At 36.6% G+C, this 21,769-nt stretch overlaps 1 protein-coding gene across 2 annotated transcripts in view; it reads left to right on the top strand.

Moving 5' to 3' along the window:
* Positions 1 to 21,769, top strand: part of DZIP3 (DAZ interacting zinc finger protein 3) — an 81,441-nt gene that overhangs the window by 47,080 nt on the left and 12,592 nt on the right. For both annotated transcript variants that reach the window (XM_047099921.1, XM_047099922.1), the window contains exons 18-24: positions 455 to 620; positions 2,017 to 2,112; positions 2,277 to 2,404; positions 14,154 to 14,222; positions 17,961 to 18,057; positions 19,564 to 19,667; positions 21,211 to 21,298. In XM_047099921.1, the coding sequence (XP_046955877.1) occupies positions 455 to 620; positions 2,017 to 2,112; positions 2,277 to 2,404; positions 14,154 to 14,222; positions 17,961 to 18,057; positions 19,564 to 19,667; positions 21,211 to 21,298 (748 nt within the window). The remainder of the gene's footprint in view (positions 1 to 454; positions 621 to 2,016; positions 2,113 to 2,276; positions 2,405 to 14,153; positions 14,223 to 17,960; positions 18,058 to 19,563; positions 19,668 to 21,210; positions 21,299 to 21,769) is intronic.

Genomic DNA, 21,769 nt, shown 5'->3' with positions numbered 1-21,769 from the left:
CTACTTTATGTTGATATTTGCAGCCCACTATTTAAATGTACACTGGACCTAAGCAATGAAATTGATTAAACCAACCTACTTTTCAAGAATGCTGTGATGATAAAATAATATAGCAGATGTAGAAATGCTTGTCAGTATTTCCCAAAGTATTGTTTCCCAAAGTAACTGATGTTAATAATTATAATTTGAAATATGAACTCTATGGTCTCATAATTCTTGAAAACACTAGGATGAACCGAATAGGTACCTTGATTGAGTGCTGTCTTATATATGATAAATAAATTCATTATGAATCATCAAGAGAAATACGCAGTATAAGCATGGTCTAAACTTGCTTTGGCCATGAACCCTCCTTTCTCATGAGACTAATATAATATTAATTAGGGAAACGATGGCTTAGATGAGAAACACTATACACCATTATAAAGTATTACATTGATTGTCATCACTGTAGCCCAAATATGGTAGGAAAGGAAGAGCCATTGAAGAAAGAGCAAGCACATCTACACCCAGTCAGTAGATTTATGAAAGATGATGCAAGTGATATTCAAGAGGATTCTGCAACAGAAGACAAGTTCTATAGTCTGGATGAATTACATATTCTGGACATGATAGAGCAGGTAAGCCTGACTGGAGAGGGTACAGACCTGCCTTCCTTTTTCTAGAAACCATCGTTAACCACTGTTAGCCTAGTGTTTTATGCTGTGCTTGTGAGGGGCAATAAAAAACAAGAAGGGAGGGTCAGAGGGATAGAGGGAAAAAAAGCCTTAGGAGCTGAAGCTTTTCACTTTGGCTCTGAAACCATTTCCTGGATTTAACTATTGGGCAGTGTTGATTATAAATGCATTCCTTGCAAAAAAAACTTGGATTAATATTCATGAGAAAAATAGTTTTGTTTAAAAAAAGGTACTTGTATTTTTAAAAAATTAAACTGGTTATAGACATGAAATGTCTACAAAAATATTAACATACAACAGGTTTTTTCCCCCCTCTGGTTCCTTTCCTTGTAGCGGTCACTGCTGGGAATGACCTTCCTATATATGAAGGTACATGTGAACATGATTTAAGTGCTCAGCAGAACACTAAATCCGACAAAGCAAAAGACAGATTTTTTTTAGTCACTTGATTTAAATGAGAATTCTATACTAAGGTAATTTTATAACCTGTTCCATAGTACATAGGAATATTGATTGTCTAAGGGTACGGTTAGTAAAAATGATTCTCTGACTGATAGTACAACATTCATATAATTGTCATTATCTTCTTTTTACCATTGCAATTAGAATATTAGGATATTAGTATATTTTATTTGAAATGACATATTCTTAGCTTTGGATGTCAGACTAAAGTTTAAATATGAGGCCTTTGGTTTTCATTCAGTAGCTATGAGAACTCCAAAATAGAATAAAAATGTCACACACATTTTGGAAAATGTTAACGCCCTCATATATTCAAAAAAACATTTAGCACATGCTTTTTGTCAGAGCTATGCTAAGACATTGTTCCTGTGATTGTAGTGTTTACAATCTGGTGGATAAGTTGAATATTGAACTAAGGTAGTACTGAGTAATAATTAAGTGTTTGGAAATAAAGACTGCCTGAGTTGGAATTCAGGCTTCTCTACTTTCTGTGTAACCTTGGATGAGGTACTTCACAGTTTTATCATCTCTAAAATGGGAGTAAGTGTCTACCTCAGATAAACTTTACAACAGTAAAAGTTACCAAAAAGTTACCAAAAGTAACCAAAAAGTTACCGAAAAAAAAAACAACCTTAAAAATATGGTAAGCATGCAGATAATGTTATCCACTAGTAGCAGCAGTAGATGCATACCTGTGGTACTATTTAGTGAATGCTGTAATTGGGAGAGGTGGGTTTATCTGAACTAATCACAGAAGTGATGTTTGTATTGAGACATAAGCATGAGTAGGAGTTAGATGGCAACTTTAAATCTCCTTTAAAGTCTTAGAGCTCTTTTTAGAGGAAAATAAGGCATGTGTATTCCATTTGCTCATTAGGGCTCAACCAGCAAAGTAACCACAGAATATGGAGAAACTGAGAAGGAGAAGCTTGCTCGGCAAAGGCAGCTTTATAAATTGCATTATCAGTGTGAAGTAAGTACTTTTGCCATTATATCTGAAGCAAGTCAGAGGTAGGTCAGTTGTTCAGTTCAATGGTAGTTTCTTTTTTTTTTTAAAGAACACATTTTCTTTTTTCTTTCAATATCTGGTGATATGAACAGAATTAACTATGAAATAATAATTTTCATTTTCATCAGGATTTTAAAAGACAGTTGAAAACAGTGACTTTTCGGTGGCAAGAAAACCAAATGCAGATTAAGAAGAAAGACAAAATCATTTCATCTCTTAACCAACAAGTGGCTTTTGGAATCAATAAGGTTTCCAAGTAAGTGCAAATCTGTTGTTCACAGGTAATTCTGGATTTGCTCCGTAATGAATGCCATCTTTAAAAGATAATCCTTGTGTAGCCACTAGGTGGCATTGTGACTACACATTAAGAATAGCTGACTACAGGTCTGTACTTGCTTAAAAACCAACTATATATTTGTCTTGCCAGCTGCATTGAAAAATAAGCAACGGCTCACTCTGTATATCAAGCTTTACATGTATTGGCTGAACAAGTGTAATTATAATAGAATTACATGAGAAAGATAATTAACTTTCAGATCATGATTCTAATTTGTAAAAATATGACCAATGATTTGCTGTTTCTTTATAGCATATGATGAATACATTCCTCAAAGACACTGTGAAATCACTTGAATCCTTTTTTATATTGGTCTCTCAGAGTTTTTGTGTTCCAAGACCAGGAGATTGAAAATGAATCAAATTCCTGAAGATTGCTCCTTCCCAACAATCTCATTTCCCTTAACAATCTTTTTTATTTGTATGTACTTTTTTTTTGAATTTTAATTTTTTTTTTTAATTTACATCCAAATTAGTTAGCATATAGTGCAACAATGATTTCAGGAGTAGATTCCTTAGTGTCCCTTACCCATTTAGCCCATCCCCTCTCCCACACCCCCTACAGTAACCCTCAGTTTGTTCGCCATATTTATGAGTCTCTTATGCTTTGTCCCCCTCCCTGTTTTTATATTCTTTTTGTTTCCCCTTCCCTTATGTTCATCTGTTTTGTCTCTTAAAGTCCTCATATGAGTGAAGTCACATGATATTTGTCTTTCTCTGACTGACTGATTTCACTTAGCATAATACCCTCCAGTTCCATCCATGTAGTTGAAAATGGCAAGATTTCATTCTTTTTGATTGCTGAGTAATACTCCATTGTGTATATATATAGCACATCTTCTTTATCCATTCATCCATTGATGGACATTTGGGCTCTTTCCATACTTTGGCTATTGTTGATAGTGTTGCTGTAAACATTGGGGTGCATGTGTTCCTTCGAAACAGCACACCTGTATCCCTTGGATAAATACCCAGTAGTGCAATTGCTGGGTTGTAGGGTAGTTCTATTTTTAGTTTTTTGAGGAACCTCCATACTGTTTTCCAGAGTGGCTGCATCAGCTTACATTCCCATCCCTTAACAATCTTAAGTATTAAATATCTAAGACTTAAAAATTCTGACTTAATAGGAGAAAATGAGTGGCCTTGCTTTACTCTTTTTATACTAATCACTATCTCCAACCGGTATCATTTGGAATAATAACATGATTTATAACACATTATTTTAATAAAGAGTAATGCAACAGATACCAGTTGTCCACGAAGTCTAATTTGAAATCCATTAGTTGCTAGAGCTAGTAGGGAGAATAGACAAGTTCTAGGGAATATCTTAGAATAAGGAGTCTACAATACTAATTATGGAGTTGCAGAAATATTTGGCAGATTTAAGTCTTAAATTTTCTCCCACATATTATAATATTCATCCTTGAAGGAATTTTTAGGAAGAACTGGATGCTGTAGCATTGGCAACATAGTATCAGTTACAAACACTTTGTAACTTATCCCTGCTGGAGTTAGATCCTTCAAGTTTAAGGAGGTGAAGACCTAAGGTAGCTTGGACAAATCTAAACTGGCTACAGTCACTTAAGAACCCACACTTCAGGGTTCAAGACTTTGTATTTTAGCTTAGAAGGCAATGACCAATCCAGATATGTGTTATATAGTATCAGAGATCAGAAAAGTAAGGTCATCCATGCAGATGAGCTGTCTCTCTCCTTTACCATCTGAGGGTATCCTTCCTCAACTCTGATAGCTGACCCAGGTGCCCTTGTATGCTTGACCATTTTAGGGGACGCATATATCTTCATACAATGAGCCCTCCATGTAGAATATTCAACAAACATTTATCAAGGGCCTACTGTGTGAGAAGAATTAGGGAAGGCACATGTAGAAGATACCAACACATGTCAGACATTGCTAGCTAATGGAGAGTAGAGATTAATGTGAAGGGTTTAAAATTACTTATAACAGAGGGACTTTTAGTTCTAAGAAGTAGCTCTATTCCTTGCCATTCATCCTTTTTACTACTAAACTACCCAAGACATAATACAACAAACAAGCATAGGAAGCTCTAAAAGGTAGAAGAAAGCAGACTGTCAAGAAGCTTTGGTACTTGAGCAATGATATGGCATGAATTTTCCTTATTTCCTCCTATATATCCTAGACAGAGTGCTGCAGAAATCACCAACCTGGAATAGCCAATAGGCAGAGGTGGTGGGGGGAAGCCCAAGAAAAGCCTGTTTGCTCTAGCCAAAGGATCAGGAAAAGGAAAATATAACAACAGAAAACTTTTTTGGCACTATCCAACTTACTCTAGTCAAGCACCAACGGTCCCATACCACCCCTTGGAACCAGGTGGTATGATAGCAGATAGCACAAACCAGATTTCTTTACTGAGGTAGTATCGCAGCTGGTCTTCCATTCCCCATGGGGCAGAAGTAGGTAGTGTTACAGTTCCTCTGCCAGGATAGTGTCAATGTGATCTAGCAGCAATCTAAGCCTCTGCCTCTACTCAGCATCAGTGAAACTTAAGGTAATCTAACTTGGGACTACTCAATATGGGTTTCACTTCTACTCTCCTCATGGGGAGCTGAGTTTCCACCCTTGGTGCTAGCTGGCATTCTATTCTCTCCCCTCACCCCAGGTGGTGCCACAGGGGCCCAACAGGGAGCCCCTGCTCTCCATCCTGTAGAAACAAAGTGATATGAGTCATCCCTCTGCTTTCTCCTTCCGTAGTGTCAGTAGGGCCAAGCAGGAAGCTGATCTTATACCCTGCTGAGGCAAAGAGCAGAGTAAGTTGGTGCCTCACTTTCATGGGAAATGTCATGGACTGAGGGGACCGAACTTCCACACCACCCATCTGCATCGAGGCAGTGTGTCAGTGTCCACAATTTTGGTGGGATGTTGTAAGCAGGGCCAGATGAGAAGCTAAACATACACACCCACTCAGCCCTCACACTACACAGCAACAGGGGGTCTTCCTGCTAAAAAAAGATTAACTAGAATCCAGAGTCTCATAATACCCAGAATATCTAGGCTACAATAGAAAATCCTCATTATACCAAGAATGAGGACAATTAGAACATGAAAAAGAAAAGCTGGTCAACAAATGATAACATTAAGACGATTCAGATTTGAGAATTATCTGACAAAGATTCTAAAGTGACCATCATAACAATGCTTCAACAAGAAAATTGAAATCTCTTTAAACAGATGAGAACCTAGAAAGTCTTACAAAAAATATATAATAAAGGATGGAAATTATAAAACTAAAAAATACAATAACAAATAAAACCTTGCTGGGGGCACCCGGGTGGCTCAGTCGATAAGCTTCCAACTTCGGCTCAGGTCATGATCTCACTGACTGTGAGTTCGAGCCCCGCATTGGGCTCTGTGCTGACAGCTCAGAACCTGGAGCCTGCTTCAGATTCTCTGTCTCCCTCTCTCTCTCTGCCCCTCCCCTGTTCATGCTCTGTCTCTTTTTCTCTCTCAAAAGTAAATAAAGATCTAAAAAAAAAATTTTTAAAAAAACCTTGCTGGATATAATCACTAATAAAGATGACAGAGGATTGAACTGGTAAACTTGAGGAAATACAAAAGACATTACCCAATCTAACAGCATAGAGGAGATAAACTAGGGAAAAGATAAAAAAGAGGACAGAGTCTCAGTGACTTGTGGGACAATAATAAAATAAGTTCTTGTCAGAATCTCAGAAGGAGAGAAGAGAGTGTGGGGGGCGGGGGGGAGGGAGAAGCATTAAAAGAAATGAGGTGAAATACATAAATTTACAAATTCAAGAAGCTGAATGAACCCAAAGTAGTATAAACTGAAAGAAATCCATGCCAAGACACATCATAACTAAACTGCAAAAAAACTAAAGACAAAAATCTTGAAAGCAATCAGAGAAAACACGCATGGGAACATTAATTCAAATGAATCAAATTTCTCATCTGAAACCATGGAGGCCAGAAGGAAGTGGCACATTATTTAAGTGCTGGAAGAAAAAAAAAAACTAAAAGAAAACAACTATCTTGAATCCTATATCCAGCAAAAATATCCTTTAGGATTGAAGGGAAATAAAGACAAGTCTCAAAGAAAAACTAGAAGAATCCATTGCTACTAAACCTATGATTAAGGAATAGCTAAAGGAAGGTGTATAATCATAAAGGAAATGATAATAGAAACTTAGAACTTCCGAAAGGAAAGAAGAACATCCAAGTGAGTAAAGGGAGGGGTAAATAATAAGAGTCCATCCTATTCTCATTAATTTTTTAAATCATATTTGATGTTTGGATCAAAAATTATAATACCATCTTAGTGAAGTTTATGTAGAGGAAGTACAGCAATTATATTTTAAAACTGTAGAGAATAAAGAGACCTATATGAAAGTAAGGAAAATATCAATACCAGTAGATTACCATATACATATTGTAATACCTGGTGCAACCACTAAAGAAAGCTACAGAGATATATGTATTCAGATACACTATAAATAAGTCAAGATGGAATCCTAAAAAAAAAAAAAAGTTAAAATAACGCACAAGAAGGTAAGAAAAAAGAAACAGGAAACAAACAAAAAATAATGGCAGACTTAAGCCCTAACATAACTGATTACCTTACATGTAAATGATCTAAATACATCAATTAAAAGACCATGGCAGAGTGTATTTTAAAAACAAAACTGTTGGCACAAAAACAGACACATAGACCAATGGAATAGAATAGAAACCCCAGAACTAGACCCACAAACGTATGGCCAACTAATCTTTGACAAAGCAGGAAAGAACATCCAATGGAAAAAAGACAGCCTCTTTAACAAATGGTGCTGGGAGAACTGGACAGCAACATGCAGAAGGTTGAAACTAGACCACTTTCTCACACCATTCACAAAAATAAACTCAAAATGGATAAAGGACCTGAATGTGAGACAGGAAACCATCAAAACCCTAGAGGAGAAAGCAGGAAAAGACCTCTCTGACTTCAGCCGTAGCAATCTCTTACTCGACACATCCCCAAAGGCAAGGGAATTAAAAGCAAAAATGAATTACTGGGACCTTATGAATATAAAAAGCTTCTGCACAGCAAAGGAAACAACCAACAAAACTAAAAGGCAACCAACGAAATGGGAAAAGATATTTGCAAATGACATATCGGACAAAAGGCTAGTAACCAAAATCTGTGAAGAGCTCACCAAACTCCACACCCGAAAAACAACCCAGTGAAGAAATGGGCAGAAAACATGAATAGACACTTCTCTAAAGAAGACATCCAGATGGCCAACAGGCACATGAAAAGATGTTCAACATCGCTCCTCATCAGGGAAATACAAATCAAAACCACACTCAGATATCACCTCACGCCAGTCAGAGTGGCCAAAATGAACAAATCAGGAGACTATAGATGCTGGAGAGGATGTGGAGAAACGGGAACCCTCTTACAATGTTGGTGGGAATGCAAATTGGTGCAGCCACTCTGGAGAACAGTGTGGAGGTTCCTCAGAAAATTAAAAATAGACCTACCCTATGACCCAGCAATAGCACTGCTAGGAATTTACCCAAAGGATACAGGAGTACTGATGCATAGGGGCACTTGTACCCCAATGTTTATAGCAGCACTCTCAACAATAGCCAAATTGTGGGAAGAGCCTAAATGTCCATCAACTGATGAATGGATAAAGAAATTGTGGTTTATATACACAATGGAGTACTACATGGCAATGAGAAAGAACGAAATATGGCCCTTTTTAGCAACGTGGATGGGACTGGAGAGTGTTATGCTAAGTGAAATAAGCCATACAGAGAAAGACAGATACCATATGTTTTCACTCTTCTGTGGATCCTGAGAAACTTAACAGAAAGCCATGGGGGAGGGGAAGGAAAAAAAAAAAGAGGTTAGAGTGGGAGAGAGCCAAAGCATAAGAGACTGTTAAAAACTGAGAACAAACTGAGGGTTGATGGGGGGTGGGTAATGGGTATTGAGGAGGGCACCTTTTGGGAAGAGCACTGGGTGTTGTATGGAAACCAATTTGACAATAAATTTCATATATTGAAAACAAAAATTAAAATTAAAAACTAATCCAACAATACATTGTTTACAAGAATCTTCAGTTTCAGCAACTGAAATAGATTGAGAATAAAAAGATGGTAAAATATATACAATGTAAACAATAAAAAAAGAAAGCAGGAATGGCTATATTAATAACAAAATGGACTTCAGAGCAAAGAAAGTTCTGGAGACAAAGAAGGACATTAAATAATGATGAAAGGATCAATCTGCCAAGAAGACATAACAACCTAAAGATGTATGTGCCAAACAACAGAGCCTCAAAATACATGAAGCCAAATTTGATAGAACTGTAAGGAGAAATAGAAAAACCTGCTATTAGAGTTGTTGATTTCAACATCCTACTCTAAGCAATTTATAGAACAACTAGATGGAATCAGCAAAGATAAAGAATTTCTACAACCCAATCAACCAAATAGGATCTAATCAATATTTATAGGACACTTCACTAGACAATAGCAGAATACAGATGTTTGCAAGTGGCCATAGGAAAATATACCATAATGGAACATATGCTGGCCCATAAAACCTCAAAAAATTTGAGAGAGTTGAAATCATGCAAATCATGCACTCAGATCAAAATGGAGTCAAACTAGAAATTAATAACAAATGCCCCTGTGCATCAGCACTCCTGTATCCCTTGGGTAAATTCCTAGCGGTGATATTGCTGGTTCATAGTGTAGATCTATTTTTAATTTTTTGAGGAACCTCCACACTGTTTTCCAGAAGGGCTGCACCAGTTTGCATTCCCACCAACAGTGCAAGAGTGTTCCCGTTTCTCCACATCCTCTCCAGCATCTGTAGTCTCCTGATTTGTTCATTTTGGCTACTCTGACTGGCGTGAGGTGGTATCACAGTGTGGTTTTGATTTGTATTTCCCTGATGAGGAGTTACGTTGAGCATCTTTTCATGTGCTTGTTGGCCATCTGGATGTCTTCTTTACAGAAGTGTCTATTCATGTTTTCTGCCCATTTCTTCACTGGATTATTTGTTTTCCAGGTGTACAGTTTGGTGAGTTCTTTATCGATTTTGGATACTAGCCCTTTGTCCGATATGTCATTTGCAAATATCTTTTCCCATTTCGTTGGTTGCCTTTTAGTTTTGTTGATTGCTGATGCATAGGGGCACTATAAACACCCCAATGTTTATAGCAGCACTTTCAACAATAGCCAAATTACGGAAAGAACCTAAATGTCCATTAACTGATGAATGGATAAAGAAGATGTTGTTTATATACACAATGGAATACTACTTGGCAATGAGAAAGAATGAAATACGGCCTTTTGTAGCAACGTGGATGGAACTGGAGAGTGTTATGCTAAGTGAAATAAGTCATACAGAGAAAGACCAATACCATATGTTTTCACTCTTATGTGGATCCTGAGAAACTTAACAGAAGACCATGGGGGAGGGGAAGAGAAAAAAAAAAGGGAGAAAGCCAAAGCATAAGAGACTCTTAAAAACTGAGAATAGGGGCACCTGGGTGGCTCAGTCAGTTGGGCGTCCGACTTCAGCTCAGGTCACGATCTCGCGGTCTGTGAGTTCGAGCCCGCGTCGGGCTCTGGGCTGATGGCTCAGAGTCTGGAGCCTGTTTCAGATTCTGTGTCTCCCTCTCTCTCTGCCCCTCCCCCGTTCATGCTCTGTCTCTGTCTCAAAAATAAATAAACGTTAAAAAAAATTTTTTTATTAAGTAAATAAAAATAAAAAAAACACAGAATAAACTGAGGGTTGATGGGGGGTGGGAGGGAGGGGAGGGTGGGTGATGGGCATTGAGGAGGGCACCTGTTGGTATGAGCACTGGGTGTTGTATGGAAATCAATTTGACAATAAATTTCATATTAAAAATATAAAGATAACAGGAAAATCTCCTGCTGGAAACTACACAAAACACTTCTAATTAATCCATGGGTCAAAAAAGAGTTCTTAAGGGAAATAAAAGTATGTTGAACTGAATTAACATCAAAATACAATAGATCAAAATCTGTGGGAAACAGCTAAAGCAGATCTGAGATTTATAGTGCCAACTGTACACATTAGAAAAAAGGAAAAGTCTCAATCTAATCTAAGCTCCCTCCTCAAGAATCTGGAAAAAGGAAAGAAAAAAAACCCCAAAACAAGCAGATTAAATTAATAAATACTAGAAGTAATGCAATTACTTCTAATGAAATTGCAAACAGAAAAACAATAAAGAAAATTCATGAATTAAAAATCTGTTTCTCTCAAAATATCAATAAAACTGATAGACCTCTACCAAAACTGACAAAGAAAAGAAGACACATATCACCACCATCAGGAATGAAACCATGGTAACACTACAGACTCTGCAGACAGAATTATGCTGAGTGAAAAAGCAAATCCCCAAAGCTTATGTACTATTTGATTCCATTCCTATATCATTCTTGAAATGACAAAATTTCCAAATTTAAAATTTTTTAAATGTTTATTTTTTTATTTACAAAAAAAAAATTTTTTTTTACATTTATTTATTTTTGCGAGACAAAGCATGAACAGGAGAGGGGCAGAGAGAGAGGGAGACACAGAATCAGAAGCAGGCTCCAGGCTTGGAGATGTCAGCACAGAGCCCGACGCAGGGCTCGAACCCACGAACCGTGAGATCATGACCTGAGCCAAAGTCAGACGCTTAACAAACTGAGCCACTCAGGCGCCCCTAAATGTTTATTTTTTTGAGAGAGAGCTAGCAAGCACGCGTGAGGGATGGGCAGAGAGAGAGGAGACAGAATCCGAAGTAGGCTCTAGGCTTTGAGCTGTCAGCACAGAGCCTGACGTGGGGCCAGAACTCACAAGGCATGAGATCATGACCTGAGTTGAAGTCAGATGCTTAACTGACTGAGCTACCCAGGTACCCCTCAAAATTTTTGAAATGACACAATGATGAAAATGGAAAACATTAGTGATCCAAGGTTATAAGGAGGAAATGGGAATGGGAGCAAAATGAGGTTTGTGATAAAACTGTTCAGTGTCTTGACTGTATCACTATTCAAAATACTGGTTATTATACTATAGTTCTTCAAGACATTAACATTTGAAGAACATGAGTAAAGGGTACATGGGATCTCTCTCTATTATTTCTTGCACCTGTATATGAATCTATGATTATCTCAAAAGGCTTAATTTAAAAAAAAAAAGTACAGTTGACACTTGAACATGGATTTGAACTATGTGGGTCTGCTTATATGCAAAATTTTTAAATATAGTACAGTACTATAAATGTATTTTGTCTTTATGATCTTAGTAACATTTTCTTTTTATTGTAAGAGTACAGTATATAGTACATATAACATACAATATATGTGTTAATTGACTACGTTATCAGTAAGGCTGGTCAGCAGTAAGCTATTAGTAAAGTTGTTGGGGAGTCAGAAGTTATATACACAGATTTTCAACTGCGTTTGTCAGGGATAGCTATCAGCATCCCTAACCCCTATGTTGTTCAAGGGCCAGCTGTACATGTAAATAACTGTCAAGTGGAGTTATACTTAATAGGGATTTTGTAGGGTAAAAAGGGTACTTTTGATTGTTGTGATAAGGAAGAACTTCATTGAAGATAGTATTGAACCTCGACTACATAGAATGAGATGGGAGAAAACACAGGGCATGTAGGCTGAGCGGAAACATGAGCAAGCACAGTGTGTGTTCTCATATAGCTTTTAAGCCTTTGTTTTATTCACTTGAACATGTCCCAAAAGTATATGATAAATGTATAAGTATTTTTAAATTATAAAATGTTGATTTCTTTTACTTTAGAACATGATGCTTATTAGAAAGCAAAGAAATCTTTTTTCTTTGGCCTAATTCAATGTCAGTCCTACACTAAATGTTTGGTAAATGTTTGTTGATGATAATTGCAGAATTAGCAGAAAGATTTATATAATAGCAACATATTTTGCACAAATTACAATAAGCACTTAATAAATGTTAAGTAACACTGTCAGTAAAACCCATATAAGAAACATGATAGCCAGCCAGAGTAACTTGAGATCTGTCAGAAAAGAACATCTAATCCTGCTCTAATGTTATTCATGAGAAAATAGGACTAAGAAGTTATGACTGCTTGAACATAGATAGCTGTTTCCTATCCAAGCTGGATGATAGAAACTGTGCCTACCTTATCCTCTATTATTTGAGAATCCAGGTCTTCTGAATTCCCCACCAAGCTCTGTCAACTCTTTATTGCCCTCTAAACTATAGTTAGGTAAAATATTGACAAAATGGAAGCGTACAAAGGAAAGGAGGATGTCAATTTAAAAAATCTTATTACCTCTTTTTCAACTCTCTACATACTCCTGCATACCTTGCTTGAGTAACAAAGCTTGTCTTTCTTATTCTTTACTTGAGAACATGATCTTTTTTGTATAGAAACAGACCTGATTTCTTTTCATTGCATTTTTAGTTCAATAGAACATTGATTATAAGTCTCTATAGCTTCTAACAAGCTTAGAGTAAAGGTGAGTGGGTAATCTCTGAAATTTAATATTAAGCAATACAACCAACATTTAAAGTCATTGTTTTAGGGCACCTGGGTGGCTCAGGCAGTTAAGCATCTGACTTCAGCTCAGGTCATGATCTCATGGTCTATGAGTTCGAGCCCTGTGTGGGGCTCTGTACTGAGAGCTCAGAGCCTGGAGCCTGCTTCGGATTCTGTGTTACTCCCTCCCTCTATTCCTCCCCGGCTCATGTGTCTCTTTCTCTCTCAAAAATAAACAAACATTAAAATATATATTTAAAAATAATAATAAAAAAGTCATTGTTTTAAGGCTATCATTCCAATAATTTATATTAACCAGAATTCCTATGTATCTCAAGTGTCTCAACATATCAGAGACTTAACGAGAAATGCGCTTTTGCTGTAAATGTCTTCATATTGTAGCAAATTAATGGGTTAGTGTAAAAACTTAGTTGTGAGGAGAAATACAGCAACACAATGAAGGAGTATCAGAGATGGTTTGTGAACATACATCAACTAAAAAGTATTACTTTTCACTTCTCGTAGTAGCTTCTTGCATATTAATATTTAAGCTAACTGCAAATGATGTTTTCTGACTTATTTTTACCCAGTCTTCCCATGATTAGGTGATGTCGGTGACTCCCCTGTTATAATTTACTATTTTAATTAAAATTCTTATTTGCACACAGCCTCTCTACTTTTATATTTAATATCGGGTTTCTTTCAGACTTTAACCCTTTAATAGTTTGTATGAATTTGTATGACTTGACATAACAACTTTGTAATCAAGTTAAAGTTATCAGTTCTATCACAGGCCTAGAAAATTAAAACATACCATTGGTGTTTTCTAGTGGGTAAACTAAGGTACAAAGAGCTAAAGACATTTTTCTGAGTCTTTGAAGTGGGGGTACAAGTTCTCTTTAGCTTCTAATTGATGGGGTTCGACCTTAGTACTTTTTTGGGAAGTCAGTAAATCAGACATCGGAAGATAAATTGCAGCAGGTCTAGTTGTAGGAGTCTATTTTCAGGCTTAATATTTGTGGTTCAAAATGGTCATATTTAGTCCCTCCTCAGCTACAAGTAGAGCTGTTCTGACTGTATTAATGACAATTTCTAATATTTATGACTTACATTTTTTCTTAGATTACAGCGTCAGAGCCACGCTAAAGATAATGAAATCAAGAATCTTAAGGAGCAACTTTCCATGAAAAGGTACAAACTTGGCTGTTGATTTGGTTTAGTATATGTGCATCTCTGAAACTCTTAGGTATTCCACTCAGCATGTTCTGGCCAGGGTAGCCATATAATTTATTATCCAAACTGGGGCACTTTAGAGCATAAAATTGAGCATTAGCATTATTAATAATTACACTGGGACAACAGTTATAAATTGGAAGTGCCCTAGGCAAATTGGGACATATATTTGCCTTAGTTCTGGCCCTAGAAAACTGCTGAGGGAGATTAGATGAGCAAAGTTGTAGTGCCACAATAAGCTTGCCAGGGACTAGAGCCTATGTGTTCTTATCGCTTAATAGTGCTAGGTGTGACTGATTTATGAAACTGGCTGAGTTTTATTCTCATTGACATATTTTTGCCTATAGGTAACTTTTTGGGAACTTAGATTCGGTAAACATAGCATAAAATTCACTGTGTTAAGTTATACAATTCATTGACTTTTAGGATGTTCACAGAGGTATACAACCATCACCTTTGTATGATTTCAGAACATTCTTACCCCCTAAAGAAATTCTGGATACATTAGAAATCACTCCTCCTCCCCTCCCCTAGCTTCTGGCAGTCATTAATCTATCATTTGTTGCTCTGGATTTGCCTTATTCTGGACATTTCATATAAATATAATTGTATAATAAATACCCTCTTATGATTAACTTCTTTAACTTAATGTTCTCCAGGTTCATCCATATTGTAGCATGTTATCAGTACTCATTCCTTTTTATGGGTAAATAATATTCTATTGTAGGGATATACTAAAATTTGTTGACCTTTTCATCAGCAGATGAACATTTGTTTCCATTTTTTCACTATTATGAATAATACTGTTATGAACATCTGTAAGTGAATTTTTGTATGAACATAAGGTTTTCAGTTCCCTTGGGTGTATACCTAAGAGTGGAATTGCCGAGACATGTAGTAAACTCTGGTTAAATTTTTGAGGAACTACCAAACTATTTTCCAAGTAACTGCACATTTTACAATCCCACCAGCAATGCATGTGGATTCTGCTTTCTCCACATCCTCACAGATACTTGTTAGATTATCTGTCTTCATTTTACTCATTGTAGTGGATGTGAAGTAGTTGATCATTGTGGTTTTTTATTTGCATTTTCTTAATGATTAAATATGTTGAATATTTCTCATGTGCCTGTTGGCTATTTGTGTATCTACTTGGAGAAATGTCTGTTCAAATCCTTAGGCCATTTTTTAATTTTATTTATTTATTATTATTTTTTTTAATATATGAAATTTATTGTCAAATTGGTTTCCATACAACACCCAGTGCTCTTCCCAAAAGATGCCCTCTTCAATGCCCATCACCTCCCCTCCCCACCCTCCCACCCCCCATCAACCCTCAGTTTGTTCTCAGTTTTTAACAGTCTCTTATGCTTTGGCTCTCTCCCACTCTAACCTCTTTTTTTTTTTTTTCCTTCCCCTCCCCCATGGGTTTCTGTTAAGTTTCTCAGGATCCACATAAGAGTGAAAACATATGCTATCTGTCTTTCTCTGTATGGCTTATTTCACTTAGCATCACACTCTCCAGTCCCATCCATGTTGCTACAAAGGGCCATATTTCATTCTTTCTCATTGCCACATAGTACTCCATTGTGTATATAAACCATAATTTCTTTATCCATTTATCAGTTGATGGACATTTAGGCTTTTTCCACAATTTGGCTATTGTTGAAAGTGCTGCTATAAACATTGGGGTACAAGTGCCCCTATGCATTAAATTGGGTTGTCTTTTGTTGAGTTTTCAGAGTTCTACACATGTTCTGGATATAGGTCCTTAATCAGATACATGATTTGCAAATATTTTCTCCCATTCTGTGAGTTGTCTTTTTACTTTCTTGATAATGTGCTTTAAAACACAAAAGTTTTTAATTTTATTGGAGTCTAATTTATTTTCTAATTTATTTTTTCTCCTGTTCTTGTAGGCAATTTTGTACAATATTCAATGGCATAATAATTCCTTTTGGTTGAATTAATATATGTCCTTGAATATTTTTTTTCAATGAAAACACTGTAGCGTTAGTGGTATTAACAATACAGTATATTGTTTTATCAAGCTTCTCATTAATGTTTGTTAAGTATGCAAGTATCCAAGTGTTTCTAATAATGAAACAATGAGGATAGCCTTTGGAAACATCCCTATTGCAAGATTATATTTCCATTTGTTTCCTTTAAAGTCATAATTTAGTTTGTGTGCTCTAGAGTTTGGGGCTCAGGTGGGGCGCCTGGGTGGCTCAGTCTGTTGAGCGACCGACTTCGGCTCAGGTCATATCTCATGGTTTGTGAGTTTGAGCCCCGTGTCGGTATCTGTGCTGACAGCTCAGAGCCTAGAGCCTGCTTCTGATTCTGTGTCTCCCTCTCTCTGTGCCCCTCCCCCACTCATGCTCTGTCTCTCTCTGTCTCAGAAAGAAATAAACATTAAACAAAAATTTTAGAATTTGGGGCTCAGGTGTAGGAATCTGAAATGGGATGGGAAAAAGTCAAACCTTATAGGTAGTCTTTCTCCATAATGTCCTTCATAAGTAATGTCCTCATCATTTCCCTCTCTCCCTCTCAAGCTGTAGGATTTGTTTTCATTCTAACGTGTTGAATGTGAGCACTGAGGCAACCAGTGCAATATTTTAATGCAGTGATGGCAGGGATAATAAAAACCTTTTGTAGTTGCTATTTGGGGATACAGAAAGGTTATAGAAACTTTATGTGAAATTTATAAATAATAATAGCTTACATTTATTTAGTACTTAATGTGTATTAAACACAAAATATTTTTATGTATGTTATCTGAATGAATTTTCACAACAGGTCTTTGAGGTAATTACTACAGTATTCTCCATTTTCACATGCAAAGAAACTGAGGTACAGAGAAGTTAAGTAACTTGCCCAAGGTTTCACATTTATTAAGTTTCAGAAATCAGATTCATCGTCGGACAACTTTATTTCAGAGCCAAGTTTTATTTTTTTTATCATTAAAAAAAAGTTTTTGATGTTTATTTATTTTTGAGAGAGAGAGAGAGAGTGTGTGTGAGTAGAGGAATAGCAGAGAGAGAGAGAGGGAGACACAGAATCCGAAACAGGCTCCAGGCTTTGAACTGTCAGCACATAGCATGAACGGGGCTCAAACCCACTAACCGCAAGATCATTACCGGAGCCAAAGTCGGATGCTTAACCAACTGAACCACTCAGGTGCCTCTCAGAGCCAAGTTTTAAATCATAGCCCCTATATTGACAACTTTAAAACTTCTGCACTCTTAATAGTAAAGGATAACAGTAAGGGTTAAGTAAATGTCTTCTCTTGCTTTAAAAAAAAATTTTTTTTAACGTTTACTTATTATTGAGAGACACAGAGCATGTGCAGGGGAGGGGCAGAGAGAGAGGAAGACACATAATCCGAGGCAGGCTCCAGGCTCTGAGTGGTCAGCACAGAGCCCGACGCAGGGCTTGAACTCACGACCCTTGAGATCATGACCTGAGCCGAAGGGCTCGAACTCACGAACCTTGAGATCATGACCTGAGCCGAAGTCAGACGCTTAACCACTGAGCCACCGAGGCGCCCCTCTTCTCTTACTTTTATATGCTGTAAACTTTTACAAGAAATTATTTCTTACTCATTGAATAGTTTTGTATCTTTCTCCCTCCTGAATAAGGTAGAAAAGTCTATCCTTGCTGCAGTGTTGTTAATTCTTTAATGGTCATATATTTCAGATCTCAGTGGGAAATGGAGAAGCATAATCTGGAAAGCACAATTAAAACATACTTAAACAAACTGAATGCAGAAACTAGCAGAGCTTTAACAGCTGAGGTAATACATAAATACATAAATAAGGAGAGAGAGAGAGATGGGGTTGGGGAGGGAAGTTTTCCTTGTATACTAGTATACTAAAGAATTGAAAAAAAAACCTTATTTCTGAATAAACAAATAAGTCATCTTAGGACCAGCCAGAAAACATAACTCCAACTTCTGTGCTCTTTGACTCATTGCAATTTTGTACATGATTACTTCATTGTTGATGATCTTATGTTGTTTTCCTCCCCAGATGACTTCAGGAGATTGGTCTGCTTCAGTATATATAGGAAATACACACATTTTGGGAAAATTCTCATGAAGCCAGGTCACTAAGCCAAGTTTATAAGAATAACATTTTACTGCTGCTGGAGATAATATCTCCTTTCTTTGTTAGTTCCTATGTAGATCTTCCCAAAACACATATACATCATACACTCCCAATTTCAAAAACCAACTTACCTTCTAGACCCCCAGAATGTCACTCACAGTTTGTTCTAAGTTAACTTAGAACACCACAACTAGCGTCTCTTCTAAAAGACATGTGATTGATTATCTGTATGGATGTAATTTTTATTTATAGGTATTCAAACTTGATATAAAATGTTTTATATCAAACGCTCTAAAAATTTTTAGAGAGTTCACTAACATTAAAAGGATTATATATCTTCCTACCTCTGTCATGGGTGAGCTCTATTTTTTAGCAGAATAATTGGGAATCTGGAGGTCAACAATCAAGGAATGATACCTGAACCAAAAATAATCTGGAGAGTAAAATGCTAGCTATAACTGAAAAATCAAACCCTCAGATTACTTTAAGAGCTCAAGTTTGTATATTTTGTTTCTCACTACTTTTACTCAGAAAGTTTCTTTCTGCTTGCATGATTAATTTTATAAACCCTTAATGCTGTCCAAGAATATAATCTACTTTCAGTGAATATTGAGTGATTACTGAGAAAAAACAGAGGCCAAGTAACCATGCAACAATAATGGTGCAGAAGGAATTCCTACTATGGGGGAGACATTGGACCCATTGACGTCCCAAAGTCCATTTGGACTGCATGCTCCTCCTATGTGGTCTTATTATTTTCTGATCCCTTCCTCAATTAACAAAACAAAACAAACAGCAGGATTCTTTTGAGTTTTCTTAAACTTTGCTGCATAGTAGAGTTACCTGAGAACTTTAAAAAATCCTAGCACTCAGGCTCTACCTGGTATCAATTAAATTAGAATTTCTGGAACCAAGGCACCATTTTTTTTTTTAAAGTTTCTCAGATGATACCAGGGTATGTTCAAGCTTGAAAAACTAATGTTCTGGAATGGTTACCAACTCAGTAACCATTGACTAAAAAAGTTAGAGTTGCAGAATTAGAGTTTTTCTAATGTATTAGGGATGGTCAAGAGGCTCAGGTGCTGGAAGAGATTGAGAAATAGCTTCACCTTTACTAGAAATGATTTAGAAAACAACGTGTTCATTTACAAGGACACCTTCAACTTCTTTGTCTTCCTCTCAAAAATCTGTAGGTGTACTTCTTACAGTGTCGTAGAGATTTTGGTCTGCTCCACCTAGAGCAGACTGAAAAGGAATGCCTCAGTCAGCTTGCCAGGGTGACTCACATGGCGGCAAGGTAACATTTTACTCTTCCTTAATGCTTCTTTATCTCAGAGATACTAACAAGAGGCTTTGAGGTCAAACATAATCTGTGTTTTACATGTAAGACACCAGAGTCTTTGGAGTAAACAAACCCTTATTTTTTTTAAACCTCAAAATTCATTTAATCACTTTGATACTTTTGCTTGGTTGCTTTTCCCGAAGCACTGAGAAATCTGAGCACAGTAATAGCTGCAGACAAATTTTTCCCTTCCCCTTAAGTGAAGTAGATGAAAAATCTCAGAAACATGCATCCAGACTAGATATTTACAAAACGGGGTGGATTCTAAGTGGAAAACCTTTTTTCTAATAGATTTCTCTTCTAATGCTTGATTTTAAATACTTTCAGAATACATTGAGGGAAAGATCAGTATTAACACCTGAAATCCTAAGTTAAAGCCAATTTCTTGCTGTGTGATAATAAGTGATTTTTAAATTTGGGGCAGGTTGCATGAGACTGTCCTTAAATTTATAATTTTATGGAGTATACCTTCATGCTTAAAGAATTAACTAAATTAGAATTTCTGGGACCAAGGCATCATTATTTTTTTAATGATGATCATTTTAATGATCATCATCATTCTTCAATTCTAAAGAATCAGACTCTCTGATGTTTAGCAAGATTCCCAGGATATACTGATGTGCATTCAGGTCCGGGAAGCACTGTTGTAAGTGATCAGTCTATCTTTGCTTGCTAGAGGGAGAAGGGGCACTCTATAAACTAAAATATTATCAAGCCTCTTTGTATAAGATGATCTCAGTGATAACTTATTCTGCTCTTTTAAAACTGGTGTGCTGGGTGACACTGGGGTGGGGATATTTTAATAGAGCCTTTTGAAAGGCCTCATGAAATCTCTTCTAGAGATGGCAGACCTTCCACACCTCAAAGGTGTTCCTACTTAAGTCATCTGGTGGGCATGTTTGGCAGAGCTGCTGTGTTTGTGTAGTTTATGCACTGCATCGAGGCAACAGTCTAATTCATCCTCGCAGAAGAGGTAGTTCTTTCTGATTTGCCCTCCCGTAAGGGTATCTTTTAGGAATTTGCACAAGAGCTGATAGGCCACCTATGGCCCTGGGATGTCAGGGCTACTGTGAAGATAGTCTAAAACCTGCTTCCAAGAGGAATCAGCATCTGGAAGGATGCTCCTGCTTTTGATGGCTAGGGCATTTCCCTGTTCGGCCTTCTCTGCTTCCTTACTTCAACAGAGGGATTCCTGTGTAAAGATTTCATATGTCCTAAAAAATATTGCCATGATAGAAAACCACTTGGTGTTGTGGAAGCAGAAGTTGTATTTGCTCTTGAAAAAGAAAATATATTCCCCGTCTTTGTTTTATTTTTAATAACAAAACCCTTCCATACAACTTTGTGCCCATTTGAGGTAATTGTTGGTGTCAGAGGTAATTTTGTTGCTGTTTTATATTATTTACATACATGCTAAAGAATATAATGGAAATTTTTAGAGACCTATGTGGTATATAAAAAGAAAGAACTTTCTCTTGTGTCTCCTTTCCTACATCAGTAACCTGGAATCACTTCAATTAAAGGCTGCAGTAGAGAGTTGGAATGCCATTGTAACAGATGTTAGAAATAAGATTGCATTCCTCAGGGTAAGTGCTGAAGTATCTTTAGAGTAAATTGAATGTTGTAGGAGGTATATACATAAAGAAAACATGTAACATTAACAACAATTACTGGAGAAATTTAAGGAAGAACATGGTTTTTTTTCAGTTATTACAATTTGTGCCTTTTTAAGGTTTGAGATCGATATTTCCATGTAGTTGATTGTAGACAGAATTGTAGGCTAATACATGTGGGTTTTTCAGGTCTTTCAAGTCCTTCATACAATAAAGGAACTCAAAAATTGTGCTTCACACCTAATTTTCCTAGAATTCCGAAGCTGATTCTGCTGTAATCAAAAATAATTGTCATAACTTGATCTGAGTAATTCTGTGTTTATATAATTAAAAGGACAATCAAGCAGACCTGTCTCGGTTTTCAGTCTTAGATTTTATGTTCTTATTCCATAATGTGAAATATTTATTCATTATTTAATAGAATTAGGACTATGCTTAATGTAA

This window comes from Lynx rufus, unplaced genomic scaffold (assembly GCF_022079265.1).
Source record: "Lynx rufus isolate CCGP_SWC_20201006 ecotype Redwood Valley unplaced genomic scaffold, mLynRuf1.p SCAF_5, whole genome shotgun sequence".
NCBI lineage: Eukaryota > Metazoa > Chordata > Mammalia > Carnivora > Felidae > Lynx > Lynx rufus.
This window is presented reverse-complemented; position numbering and strand designations above follow the sequence as displayed.